Below are 15,042 nucleotides of genomic sequence, written 5' to 3'. Positions count from 1 at the left end.
TTGTTTTGATTGCCAAACTGGCACAAGACAGTAGCTTTAGTCATTAGCTTGGCTGAATCTGATTGGTCAAAGAAACTGGAGATAAGTAGACAAAGTGAGAGAGATTCATGGAGGAACTGGAGTCCAATTTTTGCATTATATATAATATGTAAAACCATTGTTTTTTATAGGACAATATTTAGGCATTTATATAAAAACATTATCTATATATTGCCATGTGTATAAATATCTTAATATGTCCATAGACATATCTATGTATCTATGTATCTATGTATCTATCTATCTATCTATCTGTCTACACATAGGCAAAATCAACAGCATACAAAAATGGCAAAAGCCCCAAACCCCCAAGGGTTAATCTTGCCTAGGATATAGTTTAACAAACACACTGGTAAAAGTCAGTATGCATAAAGATGTCTAAAATCTTGCTTGCTATGTGTCTCAGATGACTGAAATGAATATCACACATTGATCAAGCTGGTGGATAGTTCGATACTTGCTGTAGCGAAACTGACATAATCCTAATCAATTCCGTTCATACTCAGATAACGGCTGTCAAAAATGTCCTTGATTCTCCTGCACCACAGTCGGAATTAAACCTTTAAATGCAACGTGATCCAGATTTGTTGAGATACATGCAAAATAAAAACATAGTTTGGTTCAGGATGTAATTTTCAAAACTATAAAATGAGGCATTGTGTAAAATAGGATTCTTTAGACATGTTGTAATTTTCTAATTAAACATTACACAATTATACGAAATGAAGTGATATGAGATGATAATATATGTGCACATCTAGTTGTTAGTTCTGGGCAGTTCTGGCTTTATTAAACACTTTATTCATCAGATCCTGAGACACTGAGGGGGAAAAAGTGCAAAAAAACGTGTCTATTAGTCTACGTCCTTAATTATACTGACAATATAAATATTCATGCAGACGCACTATTTATTTATGCATAGCCTGAATACAGTCACCCCAACTTTGGGACGGCACTTAAAAATACATACTGCGCCTGTGTTCTTTTAATTAAGTCGGCACCACTGGATGAATATGTGCATGTTAGTGTGTGTTAGTGTGTGTTAGTGCATGCGGCCAAATTCTCAAAGGAGTACTTCAAACGTGCTCTTCGTTATGCTAGACCCATGTGTCCATTCTGAAATGAGAGAGAAAAGGCGACGAATGGGGGAGGGGTCCGGTCTCTGAGGGACACAAATGTAGGGAAAGTTAGCATTCTAGGCTACATTTGAATATTTTACACTTGATAAACAACTTTTTTTTCTCCTCTTTATGTGGCACAAGGATGTTGACAGAGCATTGTGGGAGATTATGGAGAGACATTTACCTTTCCTTTTGGCGTGTTCAGTAACATTGCACATTGTACCGTGTTGCTTTATTATCGAATGGGCCTGCTCGTGCTGTAGCTCGATATAGTTTTGAGAATTTGCTTTCTTTAAGGGTTTAAGAAGTGAGACAAAAGTGCAGAAATCCCTCTCGACTTTCACCTCCACTTCTGGTTTGTTTGTGCGAGTCCTCGCGGTCGAAATCACAAGGCGATCCGTGCGCGCCCTCCTTCTCTGCAGTGAGCACACACACTTTTTCGCTGCGGGCTTCCTTACTTCTGATAGCTGTCAAATTTGCCCTGCGAGACTGGAGCTTCTGTCATCTTCCCGGGGCCTCTGGATCTCTCTTCAACTCCACTTTTCCCTCTTTCCCTTCCCCTCTCCTTTCTCTCATCCCCCATTTTTTTTCTTTGCCTTTTTCTTGCTTTGTCTGCAATCCCCTCCCCCGTTCCCCTCATCTTCCCCTCAAATTCCTATAATTCATCAGACAGTTCAAGTAATTTAGTCCACTATTATCCTTCTCTTTCGATCTCTATCCTTTACTGTATTATCCTTCTGTTCTTATAAAACAATGAGGCTTCTACTACTTGTATTTCCTATGTATTGGGCTGTAGGACTCAAGTCTGACTCAAGTCAACATTTTTTTTTTTTGGATTGACTTGGACTTGTCTCTGACTTATTGGCTTTTGTACTTGGACTTGTCTTGGTCTTGGACATTAGTCTCGCTAAATACAGCTTTGGTCTTGTCAGAGTTCATGAAAATAAGGTACCTATTGTTTGACAGGATACACATTTTTTCCTTCTAGAAAACAGCATAATAATCTTATAACTCAATGCACAAATGAAGCCAACTAGTTAAATAAGGCTTCCTCTTAAAAAGGATATGAGGGTTTTCGGTCTCGAATCGTGACTGCCTCACTTTCATTTGGATTCAATTTTGATGCGGCCTCAACCCACTTAAGATTCGGCCTTGACTTGATCTTGGGTAGTCCTGGTCTTGGACTTACCTTGGACTTGATAGTGATTGTTGTCACTACAGCACTACTTATGCTTCTAATTTGGGACAAGCTAGAAAGATGTTTCAACTCTAAATTCTTTTGTATAAAACAAAATAGAATCACAGAGATGAAAATGAAGGCTTTCCCCTTATTTTTGTCCAACTTCTGACTAAGACTAACAGACTTTCTCTATGAATAATAAGTTCAGTAGCTTTCAGTTTGGCTTTGAGGAACATGATGAACTTATTTGACTTGGGATTAATAGAGCTGGTGATGCATATTATTATTAAGCTTTTATATAAAATACAATAAAGAGTCAAATGTAGTCAGTTTTAATGTAAATATATACAGAGTATACATTCTCTGGTACCAACTTGGAGCTTGTACACGTGAACATAGATACTCTAAACATCTGCTCTTCCCAAAAACAGTTTATACCCAAGTCTCAGCCTTGCTTCAGTGGATAATCTCAGCTAGATACTGTCATGTGCTCATTCCAGAACTCTGTCTCACAATCCATACTGAACGTCCTTTCAACACATTTAGCACTTTATTGTATACAGTTGTAGAAGAGTAATGATTTATAATCCCACTATCCGGTGTCTCTTTTCCCTTTTGAGTCTGGTTCCTCTCGAGGTTTCTTCCTCATGTCGTGTCAAGGAGTTCTTCCTCACTTGTATCACCTCTGCCTTGTTCATTAGGGATCTAAATCTAACTCAGGATTTCTGTAAAGCTGCTTTGTGACAATGTCTATTGTTAAAAGTGATAAAAGAACTGAGATGAACTGAACTTATACAAATAGTAAAACAGGTGAAACCAGATATTTAAATTTCTCCTACACACAAATATCAAGGTTCTAGAAAGTCTGAAAACTGATAATATGCTTCATATAATTTTTAAATAAGCAGCAGAATAAGTAATAGCTGCTTAAAACAAAACGTTGAAACAAAAGCAAATTTAAAGTGCTTAAAAACAAATAGAAAGTACAGTTAAAGTACATTATCTTGTCGCCATTGTTTAAGGTTTCTCTCTGTATCCTCAAGAGATCACAAATTCGAATCCCGATGATGCCACAGCCACCCTGGAAATCATTATAGCACCTTACAAATGAAGTGTGTTCGCACAAAACCAGACTGTCTGTGAGCGATTAGCACCCTACAGTTCACAAATGTGGTGTTTCTATAGAATATTACATTAAAGTGACTTTATGAGTGTTATACCGTGATGTACATCTCATTTTGTATAGTGAAATGCAACCTGCTCATGTTTAATGTGTTAATATATCATATATCATATATTTTGTATATTATTATCTCTACTGTACTGTACATGTTCAACTCCTGGAGAATAGTGTCGTATCTCTCTCTCTCTCTCTCTCTCTCTACCAAATTTCCCCTTGGGGATCAATAAAGTACTCTATTCTATTCTACTCTCTCTCTCTCTCTCTCTTTCTCTCTCTCTCTCTCTAAATAAGCATGTCCATCCTTCAGTCCAATATGGTCACCCACCACACACTCTCTAGTTAACTATGTCCAATATGGCTGCCGCTGGTTACCCCAAAAGTGCACTCACCTGATATAATTGATATTCATATTAACCACTGATATTACTATTAATAGAAGTAATATCCATAAGCAAATTATAAATGAGATGTAGACCCAAGAGAAATAAATTATTAAGTTATTTATTAATTATTACTGAAATACCTGCATGATAATTAGATTGGAATATCAGCATGATCCTATATGTTTTATATTTCCATAGATATGAAGTAGTGCTACACTCTGCATCCATATGACATAACCCACAGAAGGTAGCCATCTTTAGCGAATAATAAAAAAAAAAACATAATGTTGAAACATCATCAGCTGATATTTATTAAGATTTATTTTAAATATATTAAAATCTGTAAAATATTAGCCTATCAACAGTGTAAAAGTTCAGAACAAAACAGCAGAAACCAAAAAAAGTAAAATGTATTTAAAAAAGTAAATATAATATACTTTACTATAATATGCTGATGAGCTGGAAACACTGCAGTAGACCTCTACTGACCTGTAATATCTGACCACTGCTCCTACATCAAGTGCCAAATGTAACTTAGCCAATAAATTATAAGTGATTTACAGACTAAAAGTAGAACATGAGATGTTAAATGTGCATTTAAGAGCGTTTCTAGACCTGCGCTAATCACATCATTTCAAAGATATACTGTAAAAATGATGATTGATGATATTGTTGTGTAATGGATTTGACTAGCTTCTCCATTTCAGGTTTCTGTTTGTAATCTTTACAGCCCTGAAATTGGCGTCACTGTCAGCTGAAAGCAAGTCTCAGGTCTGTCCCTTTTCTCTAACGGCAACTCACAAGGAATCCAGAGAGAACGGGCGTGGAACATTTCGGGGAAATGTTCAGACTCGGTAATGGTTTACCTGCAAACTGCAATTCACCTCGCAGGCAGCAGAGGGCTCAAAAAATGACAAACTGCTCCTTTAAACATTCAGAGATGGAAACATTTTGCCTTTGAAGCAATTTGAGAATGACAATTTGTATAGCATTTGAACAATGGAATTTGTTTTGACAGCCCTGATACACACTAATTTATATTTAAAGTCTTGATATAAAGATCTCTGTAGTGCAGAAATGTAAGTGAGTATGTACATTTTTATTAATTTATATAATTATACATAATTCAATAATTAAATTAAATAATTAAATCTAAACGCATCTATTTTAAACCTAAATGCATTTATTTAGGCATTTATGTAAAAATATTATCTACATATTGCCATGTGTATAAATATGTTTATAGATAGATAGATAGATAGATAGAAGTGACTGATGTGATGGAATTTTACCCCACCATTTTGCACACAACTCTGAGATGCATTTGAAATTCATAAAAAGGGCTATTATTAATTATTAACATAATATTTTACTGCATTTCTTGCAGAGACTGAAGACCTGACAGAGAATAAAACCCACTCCTGTAGTCTATGCAGTAGGATTGAGTCTGACAATGTGTGCTATGCCACCATGAGGGATATGCTGTAAGCAGTGTGTAAATGCGAGCTCTAAATATACGGCTGCTAAACAAGTGTGGAACGGGAAGTGGGGCGACGCGAAAGCAGCTTTGTCCACCGAGAAGAGTGATGAGGCTTAGCGGGAGCCGAGTGGCGAACGGCAGCTAAGAGCTTTGCAGATTTCATTATCCAGACAGTTAACCCTGCTGACACCGGAGCGGGGAGCGATCCTCACAGGATGGAGTGCGCCACGCTCCGAGACTGATGAGATCATTACCACCAACATCCACAATTAGCATGTCTCTCCCCCCCATCTCTCTCTCTCTCTCTATCTCTCTCTCTCTCTTTCTCTTTCTCCACACATCCGTCTCTTTGTCTCCTCCACCTGCAGTGTTGTTTCAGTGATTTGGATTTAGATACACATTTTAAAAAGTTCTTCAAGTCTTCAGCTTATATCACAGCACTGATGAATTCTGTCACCAATCTCAATTCTGACACCTTGGTCAGAAGGTGTTCATTAATTTTCTAGAACATCAGCTCTGACTGCATAGCAAAGGTTTATTAATATTAACACACTCTTTCCAATACACGATCACTATCGTTTCTATAGTAACCGCTCATACACAGTGTCTTCTTTAATGGATTCTCTACATAATCTAAAGCTTGGTATTTAAAAAAGAAACAAATTCATATGATGAAGCTTTCTGTAAGGAGATGTTTATTTAACGTTCATGGAAGGAGTCTCCAGCGTCAGCGCTTTGTAACAGTTAGTACGTTTTCTGCCATGGGACAGAGGAGCTCGACAAGCTGCATTATTTTCTTTCTTATTAACTTCAAGAGAGAGAAAATAAAGAGGCTGGTGAGGAAACGAGTGTTTATAGCTTTTATAACGTAAGGCGATAACAGGAACTAACTTGGCTCACGGACGCTGCACAACATGAAACGTAAGAATAAACAGATAAAAAGTATGACGTCAAATTAATAAATGAAAATGGTAATTGTTGGCAAATTGATATTGTTTAAGAGGAATAAACATTTCAGGACGTGCTGTTATAGGAAAATAATCAACTGCGTCAGGACGCATCACACCTCTCCGTCGTGTTTTTATTCCTTACATGATTGCCGCAAATATGTTGGACAACACAGCTGATGCACAAGTTTACAAGAAGACTGAAGCCTCTGTGGTTACTCTGGTCGACAAAAAATAGGATATGATGTGAAAGTATATATAAATTTGTCCCAGGTGAGCATACAAAATGGTTTTCCAAGAAAAAAAGTGAACAATCGTGAAGATTCGAGAAAGTTCCAGCATTCTGAATTTCATCATTATCCATTTTTCCAAAAGAAAAAAATAATTAGAGATTGGAGAATAGAGTATCAAAGTGCTAGTGTAGTGTAGTTAATTGCGATAGAGTTTAGCATCACTACGCCATCTCAACAGCAATAATTATCACTGTGATTAATAAAAAAATACGTATGCACACACTTACCTGTGAAACAGACAGGACACTTGAAGGTTCCTCCCATGCCTTCGAAGCTGTGCTCGATCAGGTGACACTGCAGCTTAGCCGGTGAGTCGAAAGTCTGACTGCACAGCTTACATTCATGGTTCAGCCCCTCTTCTGAGAGAAATGTGAACAGAAATAACACAAAGAAAAACAAACATCATCAGGACAAAAGATTTTAGTCTGATTTTAGTCTCACTGTAGATACGAAATTGAGTCTTAAACGCAAACTCCATTTATTCACCTTACATTTGATAATGCACATTGAATGGAGCGAGAATTTGGGTGACAAAACACACAAACGTTTTCATTTGGTATGTAGCTTATGGTATGTTTAAACTTTGTGGATACATTGACAAAGCTGAGTAAAATAAAGTGCAACACAAAGCCGCCATGTTGTCAACTCTCCTGCTAGCACAACGCGCAGTCACCTCACAATTTTAAACATTTCAAGAGACAATAAATATGCTAGCCAGACTCAGAAACCTTTATGTGCAATGTGAGGACAAGACACCACAGCTCACATGCAAAGTGTTCGCCAGCAAACACAATGGCACGTGATCATGAACTTGTCTGTTTCAGTTAGTCTGTATTAATTCACATAACTAACAAACTAGCTCGTACTCCGTTACCATATTACATTAGCTACCACTTTTACCTACTTAACATAACACTGGGCAGCACACTGGAGATTTTACATGCCCGATAATTTGATAAGCATGTGAGATCTTTCCCAAGTATCTAACATTAGTTTTCCGTCTTACTTTAATTCATTAGAACTCATACATTATGCAAATTTCAGCAAAATATGTTTCAAAAGTTATTCTTCATTACAAAGTGCAGTATATGTGTGTCCATGTCATTTCTGGAAGCACTCAGTGATGACATTTTAAACATTTATAATGTATTCTTTAAATAATTGTTAAGAAATATTACAATTGCTTTATAATTATTCTCAGATCATTATTAATTATAAAGGATGAGAAATATAACATAAAGCATTATAGTGACACTTGAGTTATAAACAGCATTATAAGTTATTTATATTACAGGAATTATTTATAAGCTCTTTATGAGGCATTATTAGTTTATAAAATGCATACAAGGCATTATTATCAACTTATTAGCAATTGTTAGCACAGCTATAAAGATTTATGTGTGTGAAGTTCATGGGAAATGTTACAAGTATGTTTAACTAGTGATCAACTCAAATCTACTGTGTTTTGTTAAATGAGAAGCTCTGATTGCTACCAATCTGCCCTTCCTGTGTTTAGCATTGATTAAAGCAGTGATATGAGCACATGCTTTTGATTTCCCGAGTTTAAGAAGAAGTAATAGAATGCGCGATCAGTTCCCATTAGGCACAAATTGGACAGCCGGCAGGGGTCCTGCATGCTTTAAGAACTCTTTTTTTTTCTCACTAGCATACATAAAATGGTGTTGCATTACAGAAACAAGCACATCTTACACCATCCTGATGTTATTTTGATGCTGAGCGCATGAAATTTGCACACGCTGACAGCATCAACAGCTACACCAATCTATCTTCATATATTCTTTTGTCTCACTCTTTGCTGTTAACAAATCATGATTAAAAAGGTGCATGATTTATGTAAATGCCGGTTCATTATAGATTTCATGCTGCCTTCACGAATGCACCAGTCGACTCCAAAATTATTGGCGCCCTTCATGAAAATGAGTATGTGTGCAACAAGTTATATTCTGAGCTCAAACCCTATATACTGTAGGATTTTATTTTTAAACCGAAATTTAATAAAATACATTAAAAATGAATAAAATAAATAAAATTGTGGAGATCCATAATCTAAGACATTCTTCAAGAACTGGCAGAATTTACGCTTACGTGATGCTGTAGATTTAAGACAGAAAATGGAATAAAAAGACGTTTAAATTAAATAAAATTAAATTAAATCTCTAAGCGCTATAAAACTCTATAAGACAACTTTCATGAAAATGAGCACACATGCAGTGATATTTTGAGCTTAAACCCATGATTTATCATCTAGTTTTATTTTAAGATAGAAACACAAAAAATACAAAATAAAAAATAAATACATTTTTTTTTAAATCGATGTGCTTCAAAATCTTCACCCTATCTTCAATGGAGCTACTTTTAACGACTTCTGGATGGCTTTAAGTGAAAATACTGATATCCATGAGCACTATAATTCATCACATCTGGACAAACTCCTCTGATATTCACTAATTTTGTAATTTTGTGTGTTATAAATAGATGAAGAGCCCCTGTGGAAGAACTAACATGGAGACTGCTCCTGTTTAAATGCCATTAATTCTCACTGCAATGTATTTTGTCTCAATTTAAGGTGCTTTCTGCTAACAGATGTCTAGTCTTTCATTTATAACTCTAAAGTACCCATCTCTGAGTTTTGCCAGTGTTTGGATAACTTCAGAAAAAAAAAGAAAAAAAAAAAAAAGGAAAATAAGTGTGAGTTGCCTTTACAATCAGAATGATAAGGTAAGTGAAATCATCCATGACTCATCCACTCTCTCACTCTCCACGGTCCGGCGCTTGCCATATGGGGCCAAATCAAGCCCAGACCCCTTAGGAACCAGCTGCGCCCCACCATAGCACCCAGAGGACCGTTTAGCAGGACGGACCGTGATACAGTGCTGGCAAGACAAGCGACCTGAGCAGCCAGACACCCAAAAAAGTGCCTGGGACAGATGGGTGTTTAGCATGAATGATTCTGTTACCAGAGACACCTGAACCAGCCTATATATACACACACATTCACACACAGTATACACACATACACATGCTCTCAAGGACACACACAAACACACCGAACATCCCAAAACAATTACCATAGAGGCCCCTAAAAAGCGGGAAAGTCCATTTAAAACACTATTCTGACCTCCGCTGTTATTATTTTAGAAATTAGGACCGTGTTTTAAGGCATGTTGATCCCATGCCCATTTGTCAAATAGTCAAATTCCTAATAACTTCAACAAACTCTTAAAAACAACTTCTTTTTTTTCTTTCAAACAGTCCACAAGTAACAAAGCACCAGTGGGTCACACAATGGAAAATTCTCCAAAAAAAAAAAAAAAGTCATCTGGCAGCATGTCTTGCTGTGTCTCGAACACAAGAGTATTAAAAGCAGACTGCCCGAGATGCTTATGAGAGAGAGATACTGTCATCTCCGCTAGAGCTCTGAGCTCACTTCCATCCCAGAGTAGAAACTTCAAACCAGCACAGCCAAACCACCAGCAGCCGTTCGTTTCAAAAGTAGGGGGAAAAAAATCTTTCTGTTCAGCCATCTTGTACTCAGTGGGATGCAACTTTCAGGAAGAGTTTTGTTGGACGAGGCGTCACTGATGATCGTTCAGTGTTCACTGGACTCACAGACATAATGTTAAATAATTACGGGCCAATACTCGGAGAATGAAAAATGAGACACGTCAGTGATATACTGTATGTCCATTATTCACAGAGATACACTCTTAGAAAAATGAGGGAAAAAATTACAGCATGAAGTCTACAACATAAAGTTTATTACTGTTAGTATTATTATTATTACTCTATTAGATTTTTCCAATAGTGCACAATTTAATGTAATTATCAATTTTTAAAAAAAATATATTGCTTTGTTGTTTTGTTTGTAATGAGGGACATAACACTGATATTACAATGCTGTATTTATACATTGTGTATGTTATGAGTGTATGGGTGTAAACCTCAGACTTTCACATCACATCCTGTTAGTCATTTTATAGACACTCCTGTAGATCCTGGGGGCGGAGCTTCATGGACATGGGTGGGAATGGCGCTCAATGAGAAAAAAAAAATCCTTCAAACATCAAACCCACCTATTTAACCATTAATCTTACCTAACGCACCTGTAAGGCAATGATTCAATACGATTTGGCGATACCAATGAATCTGCTATGATACTAAATAATGTGATGCGATTTGCTTTAGTAACTTTTGATCGAAATGCGACCAACTTATTTCAAAAACTGGGCTAGGCTTAAGAATGATGACGTAGAAAAGGACTGCTTTAGAAGTATCAGAGTTACGAGCAAATCACTGTGCTAGTCTATTTAGTTATTTACACATCAGTTTTTGTGCTTATTTTTTTAACACACGCTTTTTTCTAATAATAATGGTTTTATAATCAGTAACAATACATTATGACCGTTACCTCGAATAATTTCTATCATAACATCAATCTGAATTGTCTGATCATTACACCTTTACTACTTAGGTATTTAGTTATTTCACTGAGAGACAAATATTATATACAGTTCTTTTATCTTTTATAAACAGTTCTTTTTTTATTTCTTACTACTAGCTAGCTGGTTAGTACTCACTGATGCCCTTGCGCTGTTTTCTATTTACATTCACTATCAAATGTGGAAGGAAATGATACTATTCAGCCATTTTGCTCTATAATTCTTTACTGTAGTGTGTTTTTCTGTTACATGAGAAGACAATTTATGGTCAAATATAGATTCAATGCTTCTCTCATGAACTAGTTCACCACAATTAAATAAGAAAGAAAAATATTCTAAACTCAGAGAACTTGCTTCACCAAAAACAGTTTTTTTGGAGACTTTCTGTGGCTTGGAATGAGAGAGTGAGACAGAACCCAAAAGCATATATCTCATGCTCTATTGAGAGACAGAAGACAGAGAGATGATATTTCACTTCTGCTTCACTTCTTCTTGCATCTTCCAAGAAAGAAGCTTTATTTTATTATTAGCTTATGGTATTAAGAGGTAGAAACCCGTAGGTTTCATGGATGTTTTTTCCAAACCCTAATTTCTACTCCTAAATGTCAGTGTGGTTTACTCAGAGCCAAAGCAACAAGGGGATGTCTCTCTAAAGGCCTACAACTCAACTGATCATATCATCATGTAGTCTCTTTAGATCCATTCCAATCTAATAACTTTCTGCTTCCTGGCAAGCGCAGCTCTTGTTTTTGTGCCTATAAAACCATCTTCCCTCTGTGCATTCTTGAGAATCATTTCTGTTTCTTTGGGTCAAACTTTAATTCTTTCCCTCCCTGCACTCTCTTTGCGCACTCGTACTTCCTGACACACCGCCTGTTCAGTGTTAACGCAGTTTTAAGAACGAGACAGTGCCAGTGCGTCTGCAGCCTAGCACCGCTGACACCAGAGAAAGCTGAAAGCTCATCTGCATATCCACAGGGTCTGCCGCTCGCGCCCTCATGCTTTATGCATTCAGCAGCTCGCTCCATCGCTGGTGCCTAATCTCTCTCCCATGTGGAGGGAGTGGGAAGTAAAGAAATAAAAGAATCCTGCCAGTATTAAATATACAGGATGCACCTCTTCCTCTTAATCTTGGAGTTGAAAAGGACACACATGAAGACCGAGGATCGGGTCGATCTGCGTTTTGCAGGCTAAGCTGAATTGCTAAACATGTGCATGTAGTTGGTAACAGGAAGCTGTAGAGCGAGTAAAGTTCAGTTTATAACGCTTTTAGACAGTGATTGAGCTTATTTAAAGTCCTGGTTTAGCAAAATGGCCTCATTTGCTCTCCTCTCTGTTTCCACAACAGCCTGTTATCAATTCTGCTGAGATACAGCTCAGTGTTAGTGCTTGGCATTGATGCAGAAAAATCTGATACATAGATTTACAGCTGCCACAAGGGGCTGGGGAACGTCTTGCTCTTAAAGGGACCTACTGAGGTTTGCAACACGTTTCTGCAAAACCTGTTTTGGAAAGGCTTTTTTTCCCAATGCACTAGTAATTTTAGCAACAAGAGAAAAATAAATTAAATTAAATAACTGAACTATGATGGTTAGTTTTTAATGCTTTAACTAAGTTGGTTCCTGTTTGGTCCAGTTCTTGTTTTGAATATGCAGTGGAAAAATGCCAATGAGAAAGAAACTGCATTCATACCTTTCATACCTTATTATCGAATATGAATTCCAGTGATAGTGTACTAAATCACAACTAAAATTCAGAACTGAAATTCAGTTTTCAATTCAGGTTTCCTTGGTTCCTGTTTGGCAGTGTGGAACGGTATTACATTCAAACCTCTAGAGCAGTATGTATGTATCGATCGTGAATCCTAATGATAGTGAACCAGTTCAGGAAAAAATCCTGCACTGTAAAAAAGGTCACTTCAAATAAACAGGGTTTCCAGTATAGTTCTGTAAAAATTTACAGTGAACAACTGAAAAATCTATTTACACTAGAGTATACTATAATATCTTACATAGTATAAAACATCACATAATCCAGTACCTTTGAATATTTGGCTGATGCTTTTAAAAAATGCAACTTACAATTGATGCATGATACTGACTGAGCTGAAGGTTAAGAGTCTTGCTCAAGGACACAGCCAGGGCAGTTTAGTGGTCCTGGGATTTGACCCTGTACGCTTTTTCTCTGTAACACCTTTAACCACTGAGCCACCACTGAGTCTATGAAATCTCATAATGCAAACAGGGCTCATAATGTGGAGGTGGTTCCGTGGATAAAGCTTTGAGTTCCAGTTTAGAAGGTTATGGGTTCAAATCCCTGTACCACCAAACTGCCATGGTTACGTCCATGAGCAAACTTCAGCTCAGTTATATCCTATATCCTAGTTTTAAAAAAGCATCAGCCAAATAAGCAAATGTACTGGATTATGTGTTATCGTCTACTATGTAAGATATTACAGCACTTTACTCTAAACATGTTTTACAGTTGTTCACTGTAAATTTTTACAGAACTTTACTGGCAAACCCGTAGCCAGTAAATTACTGTAAAATTTACAGCCAATATTTGTGTCACGTTTCTGGTTGGTTCATGTTTTTATTTTGAACATGCAGTGGAAAAAAATGAGAGGAGAGGATGTGTTTTTACATCTATACATTCTATACATTGCATTGCAACAGTCTAATTATCCTTAGTGAATCCTACTGATAGAGTCTGAAGTTGAAAAAAAAAAAAAATAAATAAAAAATTTATATATATATATATATATATATATATATATATATATATATATATATATATATATATATATCCTTCAGAAGTGCATAAATCCCAAGGTTTTCTTGGTTTCTGTTTAGCCCTGTTCTTGTTTTGACCACAGAGTGGAAAAATGCCAAAGGGAAAAGAAACCTATAAATTGCAGGAACAGTATGCACCCTACAAAAATACACATAATAATCGATGGGCAATCCCACTGGTAATGTACTAAGCTTAAAAAAATAAAAATAAATAAATAAATAAATAAATAAATAAGCTGAAACTCTGCTTGTGTCACGTGGTTAGTGCGCTGTGGGCCTGTGCATGAAGCCACAGCACTGCTGCTTAACTTTTATATGTGAAACTCCCTCTACATTTCCACTGATTAAAAACAGTCTCGGAAGGCCTTTATAGTTAGACGCAGACCTGGAAGCAGTAGGTGGGTCTGTTTCTCGCCTCTCATGGTGAGAGCTATCTATTAAAGCATAATGGGCCGAAATCTGCGTGATTAAAGCTCAGGGAATAAGGGATGCAAACAAATCGACTCCTCCTCCCTAGGAGAGGCTGTGTGTTTGTGAGTGTGTGTATATAAAAGAAATAGGGGATAATCTCTAGGGTGTGTAGCCACTCATATGGGAATGCACTGCATCTTTCCAAAATTATCGATTTGACAAAGCAGGAGGATTCTCAGACGAGCGTCTCCCTACAGACTAATCACTGCTTGACTGGCCTTCATTTTCTTCATTAGCTTCTATTACCATATAAGGCAAACCAGGCTCCTGAGTCATTTCATTAGACGCTGTGTCTGGATTTCTGGATCACTAGGAAATGGTGGGCACTGTGTGACATTTGCCAGCAAGTGTTCAGACTGGGATGCTGACGCTGATTAGCAATGTTGTGTCTCCTGGAGGTACACATGGATGGCTGTGCTGCTTAGCTCAGTCTAAAAATTGAGACTTCATACCATCACTAACACACTTCAGGTGATGGCTAAGATAACTGGAGGAGTTTGTGAATGTAAAAACTAATCTGATCTTATTATTGCTACAATTTCAGCTTGGATAACTGTTTACATGAAGGGTTATTCATAAGACTGACACAGCCCTGTTATAAACACCTTGAGTTGTCGGTGACATAACTGCATCATGATTATTATTATTATTACCTTATCACTAAGTGTCATGCTAGCTGTTTTAATTTTTGTT

The 15,042-nt window shown here is 36.9% G+C and overlaps 1 protein-coding gene across 6 annotated transcripts in view; it reads right to left on the bottom strand.

The window, feature by feature from the left end:
- The window catches only part of LOC113526517 (zinc finger protein 521), a 131,886-nt gene that overhangs the window by 24,811 nt on the left and 92,033 nt on the right, over positions 1 to 15,042 (bottom strand). For 5 of the 6 annotated variants that reach the window (XM_026913620.3, XM_026913617.3, XM_026913618.3 and 2 more), the window contains exon 6: positions 6,854 to 6,985. In XM_026913620.3, the coding sequence (XP_026769421.3) occupies positions 6,854 to 6,985 (132 nt within the window). The remainder of the gene's footprint in view (positions 1 to 6,853; positions 6,986 to 15,042) is intronic. The other variant, XM_026913619.3, reaches the window with a different exon arrangement.

Source organism: Pangasianodon hypophthalmus, chromosome 4 (assembly GCF_027358585.1).
Source record: "Pangasianodon hypophthalmus isolate fPanHyp1 chromosome 4, fPanHyp1.pri, whole genome shotgun sequence".
Lineage (NCBI taxonomy): Eukaryota > Metazoa > Chordata > Actinopteri > Siluriformes > Pangasiidae > Pangasianodon > Pangasianodon hypophthalmus.
This window is presented reverse-complemented; position numbering and strand designations above follow the sequence as displayed.